The sequence below is a fragment of the Elgaria multicarinata genome, chromosome 5 (genome assembly GCF_023053635.1).
Source record: "Elgaria multicarinata webbii isolate HBS135686 ecotype San Diego chromosome 5, rElgMul1.1.pri, whole genome shotgun sequence".
Classification (NCBI taxonomy): domain Eukaryota; kingdom Metazoa; phylum Chordata; class Lepidosauria; order Squamata; family Anguidae; genus Elgaria; species Elgaria multicarinata.
In genome coordinates, this window is record NC_086175.1 from 77,656,361 (window position 1) to 77,678,240 (window position 21,880).

Below are 21,880 nucleotides of genomic sequence, written 5' to 3' on the forward strand. Positions count from 1 at the left end.
CAAATTTACAATAGCTGGGTTAGAATGGTAGACCATGAAGGCCTTGTTTTCAGCAGCTGCTGGCTTGATGCCACAGGGACGTTTGCAATCTGAGCCTGGCAGAGTTATCATGCAGTATCTAGTGAGACACTGCTGCTAACATAAATTATGTTGTGCTACCATAAGTGACCTCCAGCTAACAGTGTTAGCTGGTGCGACAGTTTCCCTGGTAGTATCTCATTGGATGCTTCTCATCCATTTCCTCTTCTTGTACTCCATGATCTGTTAATCAGAAAGATTAATGGATAGAGGCTGCTCTTCTGGCCATCAAGTTTCACTATGGTTACTAACCATGTCTTCCATGAACTTACCCATTTATTTTTTAAAAATCCATACAAGCTATCATAATACGCCATGGACTCGATATCTGAAAGTTCCAACCCTTCCTTTTGTTTGTCATCTTGGATGCCAGCACTTTTTCCCTTCTTTTTTTGAGAGAGAGTCAATTATTTGACCTGTTAGCTCTTTTCACACCATTTGTGATTCTACTAATAAGTCACTTTTTTATTTTTATTTTTGTTTCTTTGCTAAAATTGCGTTTGCACTCTTCTCCTTCATTGCCTAGCCATATTGATCATATGTTTGCAGAGAGCTGTCCACGGTGCACTTTTCTGAATTTGTTTCTGAATAGTTTCAGTCAATTCAAAATGTATCAGCAAATGTGTAAGGGTGGTATTTTTTTTTTCACAATGTGAATTGCTTTTTGTGATCAACATGAATTTCATATGACATTTTTCTTGTCTAATCATCCAGTTCGGAGATAATCTTCTGGAACTAGCTTTTTCTCAGTCAGTTTGAGATATTACTATTATGGATATTTTAGTGCCCTTGACAAACGTAGGCAATTCGTTTTAGCCCAGTTTCCAGTTTAGTTTTCATACACATTTTTAAAAGACTCTGACACAGAAATTGGTGGGAATCTTTCATGGTATCTCTACTTTCAAAATAGATCATATATTGAAGCTATTTAAGCAGGTCCTTGAACATAATATGAGTTATGCTCCATGCAGCCAGACATTTTACAAATGTTTCTTTGCCTCTTCTACTCTTTAAGGGGACTAATTTAAATTGGTGTAGGCAAGTGGCCAACTCATGGTCAAGCTAGATGAAATGTTTAATTTGTTGTTTGCATTTCCATATCTTTCCTTTTTAAAAACCTCAGTAGTAATGGAGCATCCTGGATTGGGTCTGGAGGCATAAAGCCTTGCCTCCCTGTGCTGTTTCCATAATACAAATCATCTTCCACACACCACACACCCTGAAAGCTGCTTATTTGCCCATGTGGGAGGGGGGACTTTCAGTAGAAAAAAATGGCATGGAGAGGGGGCAGGAAGGAGGAGACAGAGGGGATAGTGTGTGAGCCTGGGGACAGGTTAGGCTCATTCTTTGAATGCTAAACCATGGATTAGCATTATGTCTGAATGCGGCCCATATGTTGTGCTCCTGTGGACATTACCCACAGCATTATATGATAGAGCTGGTCTGTGTGGCAAGTGTCTCTCACGTTAGAGCCACAACTGCTATGTGGAAATGTTTCCAGAGCTCCATGTGGCTGCTCTAGGGTTTGAATTGGTACTAGCTCTACCTGTTGAATCTGCTAGCCAGTCTGAAGGAAATCTTTTAAAACAGTTTTCTTGTTTTATAACAGTCTTTCTCCCCCAATCTCTTTTTTTTCTTTTCTTTTAGTCCTGTAGTGAAAAGGGCATGAATCTGTATGACTACGGAATGCTGCTCCCTTGTGGAATTGACAAGTTCCGTGGTGTGGAGTTTGTTTGTTGTCCAGTCGTAGATGAGAGTGACAATACCGATTCAGCTGAGGCTGAAGAAGATGACTCTGATGTTTGGTGGGGAGGTGCAGATGCAGATTATGCAGATGGCAGGTAAGGCAGCTACTTTGTCCATCGCCAGATGATTCATTGGGCTGAAAAGTACTCTGGAGGTGGGTGGGTGGAGGCAGGGATGGCTGTTTGAGAATTTTATCTGGAGGGCTCTCTCACTGAACATTTCTGGCCAAAGGATTGTGTTTACTATGAGAGTTGCAAACATGCAGTCCCATTGAGAGAATGTTTGCTTGGAAGCAAGTCCCAGTAAGTTCAGTGGGAGCTGCAAGTAAAGTCCTATTCAGGAGTCACCCTGCCTCTGTGTGTGTGATTCCAACACTGGTTTTCCAGAGTTCTAAACTGAGTGAGGTAGTGTGGCCATATGCTCCTGGGAGCAACTGCTCATACAATGGGGCTTTCATGCTTCTAAAATTAAACCAAAATTATTATTATTATTATTATTATTATTATTATTATTATTATTATTATTTATTTATTTATTTATATAGCACCATCAATGTACATGGTGCTGTACAGAGTAAAACAGTAAATAGCAAGACCCTGCCGCATAGGCTTACAATCTAAACAAACAGAAATGCTCGTTTCCGGAGTGAGGTAGATCATAGAATAGTACAGTTGGAAGGGGCCTACAAGGCCATCAAGTCCAACCCCCTGCTCAATGCAGGAATGTCTCTCTTGTAGAATGTAGGGTTCCCCCCTTCTCTTCCTAAGAGAGTTTTTTTAAACAAACACACACACAAATATTTTTTAATGATTGTAATGGAAGGTCACCAGAGTTCACGGAAGGGAGCTCCGCTGACAAGTCCCAATCTGGAAACTAGTGTTTCTGCCCATTTCTGGGGTTATTTTAAGACGTGGAAGAGCCCCATTGCACAAGTGGTGGGTCCTGTGACTGTAATGGAACCAGCAGAAGTGGGGTAGCCCCATTGGATACTGCCCCATGTCTCTGCTATACCACCTCACATGATGGGAATTGTATTAGGGAGGAAGGCACAAATGTGTATCAAATGTTAGCCTTCAAGTCAGTATAATCCCTACGAAGGTTTCAGGAGGTTTATCCTCATATAGCATGAGTAAATGTTTAAAAGTGCCTTACCTCACGTGTTCGCTTAGGTCCATATGATGCCCCTGAGCCAGGTGATCACATGTTTGGAGAAAGGATAATTAATTCTAGCCACTGTCTTACGACTTTCGTCTGAATAGGTAGCGGTGGAGCTTTCTGTTTCATAGGGAGCTATTAGGCTTTATCCCGTTGTTTACCAGTAAGGGGGTGGGGTAGAGAGCTCTTGCGGTATCGCTTTAAATATATTATTTGAAGATATGTCTTACTATCCATCTAACTCTAACTTTAAAGGAGCAGCATTTCTTTGTTTTTGTTTTGTTTTTTGTTAAGCTTTAAATACACATCCTAATCTCTGTTCATAATAAAATGTTAAAATTGTATTTATTAGAATTGGGTTTTACCTATGGTTGACCATATTACACCAGCTGCCAAGTAGTTTCCGGGCAAAGTATAAAGTGTTGGTTATTACCTTTAAAGCCTTACATGGTTTGGGTCCAAGTTATCTGTGGGATCACCTTCTCCCATGCAATCTGTCCCGCACACTCAGGTCCTCTAGGAAGAATTTACTCCAGTCAGCAAAAACTAGGCTGACAACCGTTACCCAGAGGACCTTCTCTTCTGCTGCTCCCAGACTGTGGAATGGCCTGTTGGGAGAGATTCATCAACTTAACAGTCTTAGGAATTTAAGGAAGCCATAAAGACTGATCTCTTCCAGCAGGCCTACCCAGTCGAATTTTAAGATGCCTTTTAATAATGTATTAGTTTTATATGCTTTAATGAATTATATGTATTTTATGGTGTTTTGTATTTGGTGTTGTACCCCGCCTCGATCCAAAGGGAGAGGCGGGTAAGCATTATTATTATTATTATTATTATTATTATTATTATTATTTGTAGTATAGTGAAGAGAATCATCATTTGCCAGAAATTTTAGATTAGCATTTGTTTGCTTTTAATCTGTGTATTTAGAAAAGGGTTACCGCACACCTGGGAGTATTTGAAAATCCAGTGTAACTTCACATCAGACCCCAGTCTAAAATTCACCTTCCAGAAATCTGGCAAGATAGGTTCAGGTGTGTGTGTTCAGATCCCTAATGTAGTGAACTTGTCTAGAAGAAAGAAAATTGCATCATGGGAATTAACAGTTGTAATGACCAAGAAAACTCAGTGTAGAAAGACGGACAGATTTGCCATATTTCAAGATAAGGAGGGCCTTCTTGGGGTTTACGTTAACATTCTTCCACATGAATACTCACCCTGTACCATTTAAGGGCCAATAGATTTGCTTCTAATGGACTGCATCCTGTACTATTATGCATTAGCGACAATCTCTGAATAAACCGCTTTTTGAAAGATGCATAGAAAGATACTATATTTGGAGTAGTCGTCTCTTAGTTTTCTGAAAGCACAAATGTTAAACCAAGTAAACAAGAAGATAATGCATCATTATTATTTGAAATGGACGTAAGTTGGCAGAGAACCTACACATCAGTAGACTTAGAGATCCATTTAATGGATTGTATAATCCAATTATTCTAAAGATTTGAGTCCTGAGAGCAATGGCATTAGGAATCTTTGAAAACCTGGTAATGCTGTTTTTTATATATGCAGAGGTGTCTTTTCTCCTTCCCTCCCCACAAAATGATTTTTTTTAAAAAAAAAAAAGGTCAAGCTGATGTATTTAAAAGCCTTTCAGTAGGAAATACATGCATAGCTTAACTGAATTTAATATATTAAAAATGTAACCTGGTTTTGAATTCTGGCATTCTAACTGGGTGGTCAATCTGAGCAGTTGCTTGTGGAGCAAAAGGTTGCCAGTTCTCATTCTATTGAAGGTAGAAAGTGGGGGAATAAACCTTTAAAATTTTGGGAAGGGCCCTGTGGTAGAGCACATGCTTGGCCTGCACAAGATCCCAGGTTCACTCCCTCACACCTCTAGGTACCGCTGAGAAAGTTTCCTATCTGAAACCTTGGTGAGCCATTGCTAGTCAAGATGGAAGAGGAAGCCTCAGTCCTATATACTTTTAATAGAGACCTGTTCTTGATCAGTGCTCCACCTGCAGGTGGATCATTAGATCATAAAGAGGTGAAATAGTAGATTGTGTGGAGGTGAAGTAACTCTTGGAATTTCGAATGTAACTTTCCTTCAAATACCATGGGCCGATGTCCTGAATGACCCTCATTGTAGCCATTGTCCACAAGCCATTTGTGAGGTGTATTATTTATTTGAAGCAGTGTATTCTGAAATGTTGATTTTATACATATCTGCCTATGCAGAAATACCCAGCAAGAGGCACCTTGTTTTTTTTCCATGAGAGTATGTTCTTGGTGGAGCCTTGATTGTTGCGCCTGTCCAATGCCAGGATTTTTACATAAGAACAGTTTTATAGACTTCAGCCACACAGAATTTGTCTGGCCCATTTAATCTGTTTGATATTTATTTTATTTATTTATTTATTTAAGTATTTTTATGCCGCCATTCAGCCAAAAAAGGCTCTCATGGCGGCTTACAAAAGTATTTCTTGACAGTCCCTGCCCACAGGCTTACAATCTAAAAGACATGACACAAAAGGAAAGGGGATTGGGAGGGAGGAGGAGGAGGGGGGAATATGAGCTCAGCTTTGTAAATAGTGCAGTCCTTAACCTTGATATGTGGAGCCTGTTCAGTGTGTTACCAAATATTCAGCCTCCTGAAGGACAAAACATTTCATTGACGTCTCTGTAATATTGATGTCTCTGTAACAGACATCATAGAGACAAACATGGCATGGCTATTATGACTACTGTTTATTCCAGAATGAACAACTTGCTTAATATAGAGTCTGTTTCTTTTTACCCTTTCAAAAGCACCCGTAAACTCTCCAGTTCTTTCTTTAACAAAGTTCTTCTTTGTACAAAGCTGTGAAGTTAGGGAGATTTAATGGAGACTGTTGTTCCTTGCAGTTATGACAAGGTCGCAGAAGAGCAGCTAACAGAAGAAGAGGACATTGCAGATGTGGAAGATGAAAATGCCGATGATGACGATGAAGATGGTGATGAGGCTGAAGAAGAGACAGAAGATCAGTTTCAGGAAGCCACTGAAAAAACAACTAGTATTGCTACTACCACCACCACCACTACAGAATCTGTAGAAGAGGTTGTCCGAGGTAAGATGTTATTTATGGAGCATGAGGTCTAAGGAACCGATCTTTATAGTGCACATTTGCCCTTTACTACTAACAATGTTCCAAACAGCAAAATATTCTAAGTTGCTACATCCATCATGTGTTTTCACTATGATTTGCAAATTTTGTGCATTGCTTTTTTTTCTTGACACCTCAGAATCCCAGTAGCAAACATCCTGAATCATATTCTGAAGGTTCCCTTCTCTGTGTGCCTAGATAAATTCTGATTTAAAATAGATGTGAACTTCTAATTTAAAATACTGTCAAGCATGTGGTGAACACTTTTAGTAAGGTATGAAGTAGGGAAGCATGCATGTCAGTAAAGAGGGTGCTTGCTAAGTCATCAATTTAAATTAGGCATGCAAAAACGTTATGGGTACAACCAAAATAAGCTGGTGGGTTAATACGTTGGGTTTTTTCCCCCTTGGCCACAAAATATATTTATATTCCCATCCTTCATCAATCAGAAACAAGTACCGGGTATAAATATGAATTCAAGAATAATCATGGTATTTTAGAAATAGGATGGTTAGGAAGTTACTTTTTACTAAGACAACGGTGAAGAATGTGAACATTTTCCACAATATTTTGACAAGCCATTTACACGGTTATGAGATGAGAATGAGCATACTGAAAGAGATCTGAGCAGAGCTTTCAGTGCTGTTATTATTTTATTTATTACATTTATATCCCATCTTTTCTTCAAGTAGCTCAAGGTGGTGTACGTGCTTCTTCCCCTCCCCATTCTGTCCTTACAACAACTCTGCAAGCTAGGTTAGTAGTTCAAAATCCTGGCTGCCACAACAAAGAAGGTCTTTTTTCCTCATTCTCAGCAACTACTCTTCAGAAGTACCTCCTCCACTGATCTCGGTGGGCAGGCAGGAGGACAGGTATGAGAAGAGACAATCTTGTTGGTACTGTGGTGCGAAGCCAAAAATCCTGATAAAGACAAGGGGCAAGATCCATCCCCTTGGCATGCGCTCAGCTTGACAGGCTGTTACAGAGAATGGGAGGTCGGTGTGCATGTTCCATATCTCCCATAGCCCCCTCCTCCTTGGCTCCGTGAATGTGACATTGGAGCTTTCGTTGCTTGACAGAGTAGAGAAGGCAGACTGGATAGTGATATGGCACATGCTCACAGGGCTCCCATTCTAAATAATAGCCTGGCATATTGTCTATGCACTTGTCCATTTACGTGTACCCAGAAGAGGCGGACAAACAACGGGTCTGCTCTGTGTAGGTAAATTGCTCCACATGTGAGCAATGTACTCATTCAGGGAAAGATTGTGACTAGTATATCTTGTAAGTGGCAGCCCCAAAATATTCTTGCTACAACAGTACACAAATATAGTTCCATTTTCCAGGAACATAACAGGTTTAATCCTGCCTGGAGAATGACAGGTGGCAGCCTGTTATTTCATGCCCATTGGCAAACATATTATATGAAAGGTGGTTTTTTTAGTAGCTTTTCCACTTCAGTAAAATGAGAGTGAAGGAGGAAGAGGAGAAAACAGCTTTGTTAGATTGCTAGACTATTGCAGTCCTTATAGCCTAGAAGTATCCTCTTGCGACAAGCACATCTACGTTTGTATAGGCTTTCAGTCGCATCAGGTCAGCTGCATCTGTCTCCCACTGAAGCAGCATTATTCCAGACATCTGTCTCCTTCCAGGTCTGTAATTTAGCTAGCGTTCATTTCACATAAGTGCAGTTATTTGAGAGCTAGAGAACTTTACCTTAGGTTGCTAATTCGTGGATATCACAGCCATTGTCACTGTCTTGGTGGCCATTTCAAGAAACTCAAAGTGACAAACAAAGATGTCATAGAAAAACTATAAACAATGAAATAGATGTGCATATTGGGACTTAGTATGGAAAAAAGTAAATAGGGAGACCTTTTTCTCTGTCTCAGTACTAGAACCTAGGGGCATCCCATGAAGCAGATTGGTGGGAGATTCAGAACAGATAAAAGGAAGTACTTCTTCACACAGCGCATAGTTAAACAACGGAATTCACTTCCACAGGATGTAGTGATGGCCATCAATTCGGATGGTTTTAAATGGTGATTGGACAAATTCCTGGAGGAAAAGGCTATCAATGGCTTCTAGTCCTGATGGCTATATGCTACCTCAAGTATCAGAGACAGTATGCCTATGTACACGAGTTGTTTGGGAACATGGGCAGGAGGGCGCTGTTGCACTCATCTCCTGGTTGTGAGTGTCCTGTGGGCAGCTGGTTGGCTACTATGTGAGCAGAATGTTGGACTAGATGTACCTTGGTCTGATCCAGCATTGCACTTCTTATGTTCTTAAATTTAGAGTGAGGTAGTACTAAGGGGTGGGTGGGTGGGGGATAATAGAGCAACCTGAGGAAAAGTCAAGGAATTAACAGGAACAAATGTAAGGTCAGCAGCAGCATTAAGACATTGATATTAAGACAGAGCATTTTCATCAAACACGAGACAGGAGAATTTGCTTATCATTCTGAAGTTATTTTCGGATGTGTATTTTGAAACCTGTATCAGTAAGGAGCAGTTGTCCAAGATCCATTAACAAATGGGTTGCTTATGAATTCAGTGCACATTAAAATATGTAATCCTGCCAATATAGCTAAACCTTCAAAATAGTACTCTTTTCATTGTGCAATAACTATTTGGTCCCTTAGTTTGGAATGAATATTTCACGAAACATAAAATGGAAGGTTTTTAAAAAATATAATATGGTAAATAGAATGACGATATATTTCAAGCTCAATATGTTGCTACTTAATTCATATCCTCATTATTCTCTTCTTGTAGACCAAAAATAAACATTTGGAAGTGAAATTCAATCTTAATTGTTTGGGGGTACAAATTACAATTTTTAAGGTATTTAACTCTGTTGAAATAATTGTTCTTTGGCATTGCATTTGAAATGAATAATTTAATTTTCTTCACTTAACTGCCTGCTGGGAGAGTATTACTGCTGTAGTGTAGCTAATGCATAAGCTTTATTCTTAAAGCCTATGCCAGCTCCATAGCTGTCTCCAGATATATATATTCTTGTGAAAATAGCTTTTGTCTTGGGTATTAAAATTACCATCTGGCTTCTTTTTTTAAGCATATTTTTTAGAATTACTTGTTTTCTTCCTTTTCTATTTAACTTGGAAACTCTGTTTAGGAAACAGGGCTGTAATCCTATACCCACTTAATTGCAAGTAAGCCCAAGACTTACTTCTGAGCAGACATCTATAGGATTGTGCTGTAAATCCACAGTCAGATACTAGCTTTTTAACTAAGAGAATGCTAAAGCTTGTATTTCCTTGATTATGACCTAGGAACATATGGGCCTTAGCTAGATCTAGTGGGATGGAGGGGTGAAGATTTCACGATTTTTTCATCGCGATATCTCCCCCTCAATTCACACGCAGCGCTCGACAACCTCAGACTGAGAGGCGTCGCGCCCACCATTTTTTTTTGTTTTCTTAAAGAGGCAGCAGAGCATGAGTGCTTGTGCGCAAAAGGTAAGTTTTTTAAAAAATATATTTTCCCCGCTCTCCCCACCTCCCATGGGCGCAGCGCTCCTGAAAAGCTCTGCACCCTGTGCGCGGGTCTCAGTTCCTCACGAGGAGCTGGGACAAACTGCGGCGCCCAGCCACACGTTCCGTGGTCTCGGGCTCAGCCCGAGACTGCGAAAAACCGGGCCTAAATGGGAGGGCGAGATCCTGGGGCAAGGGAGGGATCACCCCTCCCTGATCCCGGGATCTCTTGTGCATCATGTGAACGCACAGAGATGATCCTGGGGATTGCCCCGGGATAAAGCCACATCTAGCTATGGCCCTAGCGATAGGAGGAGCAAGAAGAGGGTGAAGAGCTGATGATGATTTAATAATTAATAATATATTGTTGCTGTTCTTATTAGTTCAGTTATTAATTATGTCTAGTATAAAGCATGAAACTGATGACAAAACTCAATTTACAGATTAACACAAATTTAGATAAACATATGCGTGATGAAAAGGCATAAAAAAGGCCATGAAAATAATACTATTTCATATGAAGTTTTGCCAAAGAAAATGTGTATTTTTTTCTGTTTGGAACATTATTGGTAAAGGGCTACAGATATGTATGCTGATAAGTAGCTGAATTCTAATCTCAGCATATAGGTCTATGACAGATTTTAATTCTGAGGTGACTACCATAGCTAGCCTAAATTCCAGTGAAAATTAATTATTAACATGTGTTCAGAGCTTGCTGGTATATATGTTGCAGAAGGCTATGGTCCCCTCTTGTATACAGAAACATTACACCTGGGGTTTGAGAGCATATTTGGACCTGTCATTCTGTATAAAATGTAATTTCCATTCATTCTTTATTAGTGGTATCAGTTCTGGGAGAGTCAGAAGTGGAATTCACTTTATTTTTAATTTTTATTCTGATGATTTTGTAATGTGGTGATGCATGAGAAGACAACTGTGTTCAGCTTCTACCTGGTGGACTTCAGGCCCTGGACTGATGCAAGAACAGCAGGTTTTGGTTTAAATCTGGTTTTAAGAGTGGGATTTAAAGCAGTAAGCTTTGAATACTGTAACGAACTCTTATAGGCACACAGTAGATGAGCCATTTCCTCGGTTAACTCTTGGTCTCCTAGGGCTGTGTATATAAATACAAATAAAAGGGATGTAGAATAGCATCGACAGTTCCACTTCCACGCTAAATGTAGTTCCTCCACATCTCCTATAATTAGAGGTGTGCTCTGAACAAGCTGAGACCGGTCCTTGCCGAGCAATGATCTCCCGCTGGTATTTTGATGTGACTGAAGGAAAATGTGCACCATTCTTTTACGGCGGATGTGGTGGAAACCGAAACAACTTTGACACTGAGGAATACTGCATGGCAGTCTGTGGCAGCGTCAGTAAGTGGACCTTTCCCACCTGTGGCAGTCTCTCTCTCTTTTCTATCTTGTGCCACTCTGCCTCTGCTGTTTTTGTAGCAGTTTTTTCCTGAATTCCCTGGGAATGGGCCTCTACTTCCACTAACCATACCTCTGTCAGCTTCTCTAATTGCTCACGTCTTGTAGAGTGTGTTTGGCCATTAGTACCCCTCTCTCTCTCTCTCTCTCTCTCTCTCTCTCTCTCTCTCTCTCTCTCTCTCTCTCTCTCTCTCCCCGAGCATGACAATGGGTGGCTTATTTCATCTGTGTTGTAGACACAAATTGTCTTGCAGCAATGTTATGGAAATTGGGAGACAAGGCACTTAGAGCTAGAGTTTCTTTTAGAGGACTTGCTGTAGAAGTACATTTTTGTGCATATCTATTTGTTCTCATCTGTGTACAATGCATGATCAAATTGAAACAATCCACCGGCTTGTAAAATTGCCTTTGGTTAGTTTGCTATCCTCTTTTGGCAAAGCAGTAAACATGCATCAAAATGCTGGGGTGCACATATCCACCCCTCTATAAGTAAAAATTTATTGTCTTTTGGAAAAGATACTTGATATGTGCTCATGTGTGTTTATATCATTTATTTAATAACCATAATTTCTTTTTAAAAGTGGGAATGGTTTTCACAAGCATGATTTTCACAAGCATGTTCATAATTGTTGTGTGATTGATGGCTAGAAACCGAAATGTTGCAGTCAGACGTTACAATAAATCATATGTTCATTCCTGTATTTTAACGGGAATGAACATACTGTATTTTCACAGGCTTTTGTGTTTCTCCTCCCCTCCGGCACAGCTTCAAAGAGAAGAGGGAAGCTTTCACTTCTATTTTTTGATTGACTATTTGAACCCTAAACTCTGGTTAATCTCAGCTATGTTTTGTTTGAACAAGCCACCTTTATAACTCACAGTTCGAAGTTTATTTCCCCCCCCCCCAAAAAAAAAACAAAAAAAAAACAAACCATAATTCACTTTAAGGGGTGGGAGTTGGGGAGCACGTGAGCCTAAGGCTTGTTTCATTTCATTCCCACCATGATAAATTATGGTTTATCATGACATCTAAATGCAGCCAAAGTGTGAGGAGGCTCCATTGGAAAACATTACATATGAGGTGATATGAGAATGGCTATCCGGAACGGTCTATTCATGCATTGAAATTGTTGCCTGTTGTTACAGTCATCATCTGTCAAACATGCACATATTAATCAACCGTTGGGTGGTTATTTATGCCAAGTATACAAATATGCCAATAAGTAGGATCTACAATCAAGTGAAATGTGATTATTTAGTTGTGTGCATTTAATCTGCGGTTTTAGGCAGTAAATCTCATTAAACTCAGCACAATTTAATTCTGATGGTTGTTGTTGTTGTTGTTGTTATTATTATTATTATTATTTCTATACTGCTCCGTAGCCAAAGCTCTCTGGGCAGTTTACAACAATTCATAAAAATACAAAATACAACATAATAAAAATAGTCTAGTATTTTTAACATAGAAAAGTCAAAACAATGTAAGCAGTTTAAAACAGTTTAAATAAACAATGTTTTTCCTAATAGACCTGGTCTAAAACAGCAGACTGAAATGCCTCATCATATACCATTAAATGCCTGGGAGTAGGGGGATGGTCTCTACGTGGCACTGAAAAGATGACGTTGTCAGTGCCAGGCAGGTTTGAAACAATACACTAAATTGAAGTTAATCTAAATATTAGAGTATATTTTGATGGTTAATATTTTTAAAAGTAAAAATAATAAAATGAGCATTTTATTGCTGGATTTCCCTGACTATATATATTTTTGAAAAGAAGAAAAGATACTATAGTGACCAGCATCCCCTGGCCCAGATGCTGATGGTGGCTGGGCTTGCTTGCCACTGTCCCTATCACCTTACTCTCTAGGTTGTCACTTGGGAGCCCCCCTGGTCTGCTGGGCCTTGGAATTCAGCCCTGAAGTCCAGCCGTAGCTGCACCAACGGTTTTGTCACTCTGAACGTCAAAAGTTGATCATGGAATCCAGCATACCGGGGCAAATGAGCCACAAGAGACTACATTTTGATTTAATGTGTTTTGGAAATCTGCTTATAGAAACAAGGTTTAAACAAGGATGTGAAGGGATTGAGCTTGTTCCCCCATCTTCTTCCCCCAGTGTGGCTGTGAGAAAAGTTTGGAAGCTTTTGCTTACATTTTTTTATTAACTGCAGCTTGTTGCGTTGTCTGAACCTGACAAGCTCTGATTAGTCCTAATTATGGTTTGTTCAAAATGAGATTACATCAAACCATGTGCTATGACGCTGGGTTGTTTCAACAAATCGTGGTTAAGATTAACCACATTTTAGAGTTGAGATGATATGCTAAATTTAAGGTAATCTAAAACAGGTGAAAGCTTTTGATCTCCTTGCAATTGTGCAGAAGGAAGAGGGAGGGAGCATATGAGCCAAGATGTCCAGACACACCTATGTAAGAAATATTGATCAACGTGAGCATTAAGCATATCACCTCTTGTACGCACTTGGGAAGAATAAGAAGTTGGCACTGCTTCTTGACCAAATTAATATACATACTTGCTTTGACAGATATCTATCGGCCTTACTGTTGGAAGTTCAAGTTCTAATAGGCATTGTAAGAGGCCTCTGCAAAATTTGCTTTAAGAATAGGTTGCTGATGGTGATATGTTCCCCATTTTAGTTATGTCCCCTGAGAATCCAGCCAAGCCATTCTTGGAGATGTAGCTCCATTGGCACCATCCATCTTTACAGAAATGATTTAAAAGGAAGTGTTCCTTATCTCTAGTGCTCGGATGTTTTCCTCAAGCTGCCAGCAGAATGAAACACTGTCTTTGAGATTTTGCCAAGTGTTGGTCTCATTAGTAAATTGAGTGGATTAGCAATACCTTAAAAATCGTTGGCATTCATTGTTTTACTGGTTGACTACTGATAGTGGAATATCTGGGCACAATTTCTTCTTGATCTGAAATGGTTAGGTAGTTTATAATGTGTGTTTTTTAAGTTGTAGATTTTATTCTTTTAAACAGTAACTGCTATCAGCTATGGTATGATGCCTATGTGTAAGGTTTTGATTTTGTTTTGTTTTTTACCCTGAAGGGACTGCTAAGGCTATAAACTTTAAACATTTTATTTTATAAAGTTTAGTAAAATTAGTAAAATTTGTCATACATATGTTTTATGAGGAACAAGACCTAATGCTTAGTAGCTTTAATTTGAAAGCCTAGGTTCAAATTTAAGATAATGGGATTATTTTTGGAAGAAAGTATCCCTGCCTTTGTTACCCAAGAAATAGGTACAGCCCATAAAGCACCTAAGTATTGTTTCTCCCAGGAGTGCAGAGTCTCTTTCAGCCCTAAGGGTGACTTCCATTTCAGGAAAGCTCTCAGGGCCCATATTCCAGTAGTGGGCGGGGCTAAAGGCAAAGGGGGCAGGGCCATAAAACAAAAATACCATCATATTTTAGCTTAAGGTGACCATATGACCGGATTTGCCTGGATTTTTCTGGGTTTTTGGTGACAAATCCGGGAGGGAAAGGGGAAATTCAGATTTTCCCAATCTTCCCCAGCCAAAGAGCAGCTCTAATGGGAATTAACAAAAATGCTTATAACTCTGTCATTTTTAAAGATAAAGACATGAAACTTGGCACGATGGTAGCTCTTAGGTAGGGCTTTAGTCATACCAAATTTGAAACAGATCCAATCATCCATTGATTTTTTTAGGAATTTTTTTAAAAATTGAGGTTTTAAAATTATTATTTTTAAAATCGTCATTTTAGGTAGAGCTTTAGCCACACCAAATTTGAAACAGATCTGTCCATCCCTTGATTTTTTAAGAATTTTTTAAAAATTGAGGTTTTAAAAATTATTATTTTTAAAACCGTCATTTTTAAACATAAAAAGCTGAAAGTTGGCACCATGATAGCTTTTAGGTAGAGCTTTAGCCATACCAAATTTGAAACAGATCCGTTCATCCATTGATTTTAAGGATTTTTTAAAAATTTGAGGATTTAAAATTATTATTATTTTAAAATGTTATTTTTAAAGATAAAGCGATGAAACTTGGCACCATGATTGCTCTTAACAAGGACTTTAGCTATGCCAAGTTTGAAACAGATCTGTTCATCCATTGAGTTTTAGGATTTTTTTTAAAGTTTCAGGTTTTAAAATTATTATTTTTTAAAAAATGTCATTTTTAAAGATAAAGGGCTGAAAGTTGGCACCATGATAGCTCTTGAGAGATTTAGCCATGCCAAGTTTGAATTAGATCTGTTCATCCATTCTTTTTTTAGGATTTTTTTAAAAGTTCAAAGTTTTAAAATTATTGTGTTTTAAAACTGCTGGAGCCATATCCTTCAAACTCAGGTTGTCAAGCCTCCTCTTTGGGGTGTTGCACATTGAGTAGTTTCAGCCCTTGGCATTAAGGGGATCTCCAGTTTTAGGTAAGAAGCCCTGGGCAAGCAGGGCACCTTTCCTGTTGCAGATTTGGTGTGCAGTCGGGTACCTGGAGCTCAGCAGAGGCAAGGCATCCACAAATCAATATGTGGGAAAGGAGAAGTCATTCAAAGCAGCCCACAGGGCAAAACGGAATGGACCAGAGGCCTTTTTCTCAAATTTCCACATCATGGGCGATGAAGGGTCATCTTTAGAGAAAAACTCTCACGACCAACAGTAAGGTGCCAGTCGAGAGAGAGGCTCTCTTCTTTGCGGATGCCCTGTTTCTGCGAATGTTGGAACCTGGCATATCATTGCTTTGCTTCGCTACCACTTCCCTTCCACTTCACTTTGTACACTTGTGAGCTAGGCTCTGACTGCACTGCTGGGATGCAATGCAGAACATTTGAAATGCATACCAGAGAAAAATAGATAGATTTGTGGCTTTGGCTGGCTGGCATATCTCTTAGAGACAGAGTTAGACTGAAGCCACAACTCAGAGATGGCTGTAGCTGAGCCCTGAGAGGCTGCTGTACCACACAGAGCCTTTTTAAGAGTGTCTCAGAGTCCAGTATTGGTGCAGGCAGAGGCGGCTGGTGGTGGAGTGTTTTTAAAAAACAAGTCACTGGATGCAACCAAGCTATAAGCTGTTGCCCTACCCCCAGCCACAGGGTGCAAGTGCACAGCCTGGCTGGACAGTTGGGAGACTTTGGCAGAGAGAGAGGGGGAGGGGATTGTTTGAGGCTGGAAATGTTGGCAGGCTGGCATAAGGCAGAGAGAAGCTGAAGGCAACCCAGATGCACCTGTAGCTTGGCCTTGAGGCTGGCTTGCCATGCAGAGTGTTTTAAGAGTGCATCAAAGTTGTGCAGGAGGAGAGGAGGTGGAGGCGGCTGGTGGCAGAGGTTTTTAAAGTATTGGGCAAAAGGCAGGAGATGATGATGATGATGATGTAAGAGTCACCAGACATGACCAAGCAATAACCTGCAATAAGCAATATCCCAAGGCACAGGTGTGCAGCCTAGCTGGACCATTGGGAGACTTTGGGGGTGGGGGGGGAGAGAGATTGTTTGAGGCTGGAGGCTTTGGTTTGTCTGCAATGACTTAGAGTGAGAGACAACAGAGGCTGCACAGACAACCCAGAGACATCTATTGTAACTTAGCCCCATGGTGCTGGCATGAAACGCAGGGCATTAGGAAGAGGGTCTCAGAGTCGCATGTTTGTGCAGGAAGTAGACAGGAGTTCAAAATCTGGATGTGCAAAGTGGTGCCAACACACACGCCTTGAGAAGCTAATGTATATAAGTGAGAAGTATGAATGGGCCAAGTAGTGTTCACTGCCACAACACCCACCCTAATGTTAGAGTAAAGAAACTTGTGACAATTATACACAAGCTTTTTTAAAAAATTGAAATTAAAAAAAGCCAGCCATCCGGCCGGCCAGTAGCAAACCCTGTTAACAGCAATAGCAGCTTGCAATGAGTGAAGATAGAGTCAGAAAAGATATTTGAGGGAAGAGGAGGATGTAACACACAGAGTATAGCAAAAGCTTCAAAGTACAGCAAAACCTACAAAAGTAGGAGTGAGTGAAGTTAATTTCAGATACATTGAATCTCTCACTTGTTCTTTAGTTCAGTGATTTTAACATTAAGATGTTATGTAGAACAGATTTGTCTTAAATGTGTGCTGTAAAATCAGACATGTGACCAAGGTTATGTTTGGGTGGGCACGCCCCCTTGGTACTGGACACGCCCCCTTGGGGGCCGACCATGTTGTCCTCCTTTTTGGTGTCCAAAATATGGTCACCCTATTTTAGCTTAAAGCTCTTTCTGCCAGTAATTAAGCCTTTTAGAATGGGGAAAACATTGCACAAAAGTCAAGAAACCACCAATCATTGCTTGGGAGAAAGCACTGGGGCCAGGGAAAGGGGGTGTAGGCCTTTCGGCAACCCCCTAAAATACTGGAGTAGGATCCCCGGAAGGTCAAACTTGGCCCCTGGGCCTGAGTTCTGCATCCCTCGTTTATCTGATGTAAATGGACTGTTTAACTATGGTAGTTTAAACTAGTGTAACAGTGCTAAATTTTTCTTTGACGCTTCAAGATTCCACAACATTTAATTCTAGTTTGTGTACTTCTTCTGGAGTGGGCCATGGCCGTAGCAGTCAACAGTGGCGGGACTGTGGACGTGGAACAACTAAATCCTTATGCTGCAATAATTCATGTCAATTTGAAGCTGATATTGATCTCTGAATGCATGTGACAAAAAGTAATCAGCCAAGCCAATTTAAAACTGGCCAGGTGCTGTGGTGTGAATGAGGATATTTATATTGGACACTCCTGCTTTAAAATATTGTTTCACAGCCCTAAAATGGAATGTGTGTTGAGGTTAAAATGTGAGACAGACATTTTGAGGTTATGCTAGCAATTTAATCAGGCAAGAGCAGATGGGTTAGCATTTCAGTGTTAGCCATAATTTGGTTTTTGTTTTAGATTGGCACAAGTAGATTTTTTTTTTAATAGTGGGAATGTAATTTGTTTTACTGTAGTTGGAGGGTAGACTTGAATATATTTGCAAATTAGATACATAATCTTGTCTTTCAAAACTAATTACAATCAATTTTACATAATAAGCAGAGGATTTGTATTTAACCTGTTGTATCTGTATTTTACCCCTAGCACATAATCCCAAATTAGATTGCATTTAACACCTCAGTGCTAAGTAGGATGCAGTATTAATTCTAGTGTAAATTTTCCAGTGGTTGACAGATCAAGAGCGTCTAGAAAGCCAGCACATGCCCTGCAGGCCAAAAAAGGTCTCTTCCATCATATAACACCTCTTCGCATGTTGCAGAGTATATATGTATATAAAATAAATAACCAACAGGTTGGCCTGGATTTTCTTGTTTTCCGTGGTTCTTGTTTTTTTGGAAGGCTTTTGGAAGGCTGGCATTCCGAACATTATTGATATTTGTTGTTGTTTGTTGAAATAGAAGAGGGAAGCTTGTGGCATATTCATGATGGCCATTGTCCCCAGTATTATTAGACTCCATACTGTTTCAGTTTTTGTCACGTGTTTTGATGCTCGCTAAGCTAGGAACCTGCTGCTAATTGTTTTGGGGTTTTGCAATTAACAGAAATGGAAGAAATTTGATTGCTGGCTGCATAGTGAAGTAAAGTTCCCCACATTGTGTCTTTCATAAAGGGATTTACCGGTCCCTTAAGTCAAGTTGATTAATGAGCTGCATTGTGGTATAAACTGTTACTTTGACACCTGCTTTCCTTTAAAAAAGAAAGCCGGAGAAGAACCCGCTGGGTATTAACTGTCCAAATAAATTATCCTCTTTTTGTTATAAATAACAGTTCTAGCTACTGTGTGCGCACTGCTAGATATATGGTGATGGCTACTTCGACTCAGCATGCCTGAGTTCTGTAAACCACAACTAGAATTGTTGTGATTCTTGCGCTGGCCACTTTTAGTCCAAATGGCAACTGAGGGCTACTGAATTTCTAGCAAAGCAGAGTCTAATACAGGAACTGTAGCAGAAAATTTCCACGGTAGTTGGTTCCTCTTCCTTGAGGTTCCCTCATCACAAACACATATTTCAGGTTCAGTGTTATAGACCAAACTGGTCATGAGGGAAGCTCCCTATGACAAAAAGAGTATTTGAGGATAAGCCACAGTGGGCTATTTGATCATGAGAACTGGCCCAGTGTCTTCAGATGTGGTTGTGGAGTATCCAGCCTCTATTTTTTTAAAAAAAGGCAGAAAAAGGCATGGACACAGAGAGGGAAACATCATTATTTTACAGATTTCATATGTACAAATTGTTGAGTCCTCACAATTCTCATGAAACCATTTGTCATTGCAACTATAGTAATGTTCTTTTGTGGAGATAGCTTACATTTTCCAAAATACAAAATATTTCAGTCCAAATGTTAACATTTCATACCTTTCCAATAAATGTGCTTCTGCTTTCCCTTGTAGCAGGTGATGAACAAGAACTGTGCATTTATTTTCCAGTTAGAGGTCCAGTAGGGCCTTCAGAAGCATACTTTCTTCTTGCCTTGTTGAGAAATTAACAGTACAAGCTGGACGTGCCTCAAACTGATGTGATTCACTTTATGTGACATGCAGACATTCACTGTTGTTGGGTGCAGCTACAGGTTCTTGTTTGTGTAATCCCACTAGATCAATTAGTATTGGGGCTGTTCTCTAAACATAATCTGAAGTGAGACTAGCTGTTTGTCTAACAGGAAGCCCTATAACCTTTTCATCAAGAGTCGCTGGATGCAACACCTGGGTCCTTCTTCTAGATTTAATCATGTCAACCAGTATCATGATTGTGGCAGTAGAGAGCAGCTACTATAGACTTTTCGGACTATTGTCTCTGAGCAACTAGAGTTGTGTTTTCAGTAGATAAATTTGGATATAGATATAGATTTTAAAAAATGAGTCTAGTGTGTCTTAAATATTTGGCACTGGAATATATAGTTTCTTTATCAAAAATGTTATCTAAAATAAAGCTGTGATGTTGTTTTCAACAATGTCTACTCACAGGAAAATATACTTGCATAATGTTATCTGTATGTTATTCCTGTAAAGGTTTTCTCTCCCCACCCCCACGTCCCGCCCCAATGTAATGTCTTTATGTCTGAGATGTTCTTGGTGGTTTATCCCCCATACACCTGAGTATTTATTTATTTATCCATTTCATTTCATTTCTATACCACCCAATAACCGAGGCTCTCTGGGCGGTTGACAACAATTCACAAAAAAATACAAAACTAGGAACACTATAAACACTATGAAACAAGATTACAATAAAACATTGTCTACAATATTTTAAGGTGCAAAATTTAAAACAATTGAGTAGCCAAAAACAATTTCAGTACACAGTTTCAGTAGCAGACCTGTTCAAGACAGCTGACATAAGTGCCACATCATATGCTGTTAAATGCCTGGGAGAAGAGGTCAATCTTAACCTCACATCAAAAAAACTATAATGTTTGCGCCAGGCGGGCCTCAGTGGGAGCTCATTCCATAGTTGGGGAGACCACCACTGAGAAGGCCCTCTCCCTTGTTGCCATCTTCCAAGCCACACTCAAAGGAAGGCCCCAGGTGTTTGTAAAGTTCAGGTAGGTTCATGTCAGGAAAGGCTTTCTGTCAGGTATTGCAACCCCAAGCCATGTAAAGCATTATAGGTTAAAAACAGCAGCTTGAGAGTTAAAATATTTAGTTTCTTTAAATTTGGAAAAGGCATTGCTGATTGTTTGTCAATTGCACTTCACTTTTATTCTTTATATTTGGAAAATGTACTGTAGCATTTCTGAGAATTAGGAATACTACAAAAGGAATTGGAATGTACAATTAGACAAACAATGAAATGGAATAAAATTTAAAAGTTTGGACAATTAGGAATTGTAAATTTAGCTCACTACTGCGAAGCAGAAGTATGTAACCCTTTTCTAGCAGTCAGAGATTTATAGAACGGTGTAGATCAACGCATAATGTCTTGCTTTTTAAAAAAGTGCACTATTTCTTCCTCCCAAAAAAATAGATCCAAACTGTATGTATTCTACCTCAGCAGTGTATCTGACATGATGATAAAAATGTATGGATGTTGTACTGATCAGTCAAAAATGTCGGGGATTATTTTTAAAAAAATTGGTATTGCTGCAAACCATGTGCATAGGAAAGTGATATTGCAGCGAAGGATTGCAAGAGAGCCGTCTTGGGCTGCAGGCTGAATGGTCCAGGAGTTAGATTGCCTTTAGAGATGCTTTTAAAATATGTGCATGTGTGGTGGTGCACATGTGGTTTTTCAAAGCTTTGCCTTCTCTCAGTAGTTTATAAATCTTTGGGTAGACCACAATAAGTTCAATCTTTGCATGCTTTCTTATTTTATTATGTGGGCAAAATCTTTATCTGTGCATATTTTACTCTGCACTGCAGAAAACACTTTTTTGTGTGAAACTTCTTCTTTCATTCTTCTAATAACTAGTCGCTTTAAATGGCTTTACAGTACAGGAAATGCACAGATGCTTCTAAGTTTCACTTGAAAGTAAACCTTTGCTTCTTTTATTTCTTTCGTAAATCTCCATCTCTAGTTCCCACCACAGCTGCCAGCACTCCGGATGCTGTTGACAAGTACTTGGAGACACCTGGTGATGAGAATGAACATTCCCATTTCCAAAAAGCAAAAGAGAGACTTGAAGCTAAGCATCGTGAAAGGATGTCTCAGGTGAGCTGCAAGTTGGTCCTAGAAACTGATCTTCTAATTGGAGCTTGATACCTTCTTCCCTCCCTCTCTCTCTCCCTCTCCCATGGATCAGAAAATTAGTGAATTTCTTTGCTTGCTTAATTTCCCCCAGAAGTTCTTTTTACTGCGATTGGAATGAGCCTTGGGCTCATGTGCTGCTTCTCC

The 21,880-nt window shown here is 39.7% G+C and overlaps 1 protein-coding gene across 4 annotated transcripts in view; it reads left to right on the top strand.

Moving 5' to 3' along the window:
• Positions 1 to 21,880, top strand: part of APP (amyloid beta precursor protein) — a 167,115-nt gene that overhangs the window by 96,934 nt on the left and 48,301 nt on the right. For 2 of the 4 annotated variants that reach the window (XM_063126740.1, XM_063126741.1), the window contains exons 5-8: positions 1,726 to 1,919; positions 5,887 to 6,089; positions 10,830 to 10,997; positions 21,564 to 21,697. In XM_063126740.1, coding sequence (XP_062982810.1) covers positions 1,726 to 1,919; positions 5,887 to 6,089; positions 10,830 to 10,997; positions 21,564 to 21,697 — 699 coding nt within the window. The remainder of the gene's footprint in view (positions 1 to 1,725; positions 1,920 to 5,886; positions 6,090 to 10,829; positions 10,998 to 21,563; positions 21,698 to 21,880) is intronic. The other 2 variants (XM_063126742.1, XM_063126743.1) reach the window with 1 other exon arrangement.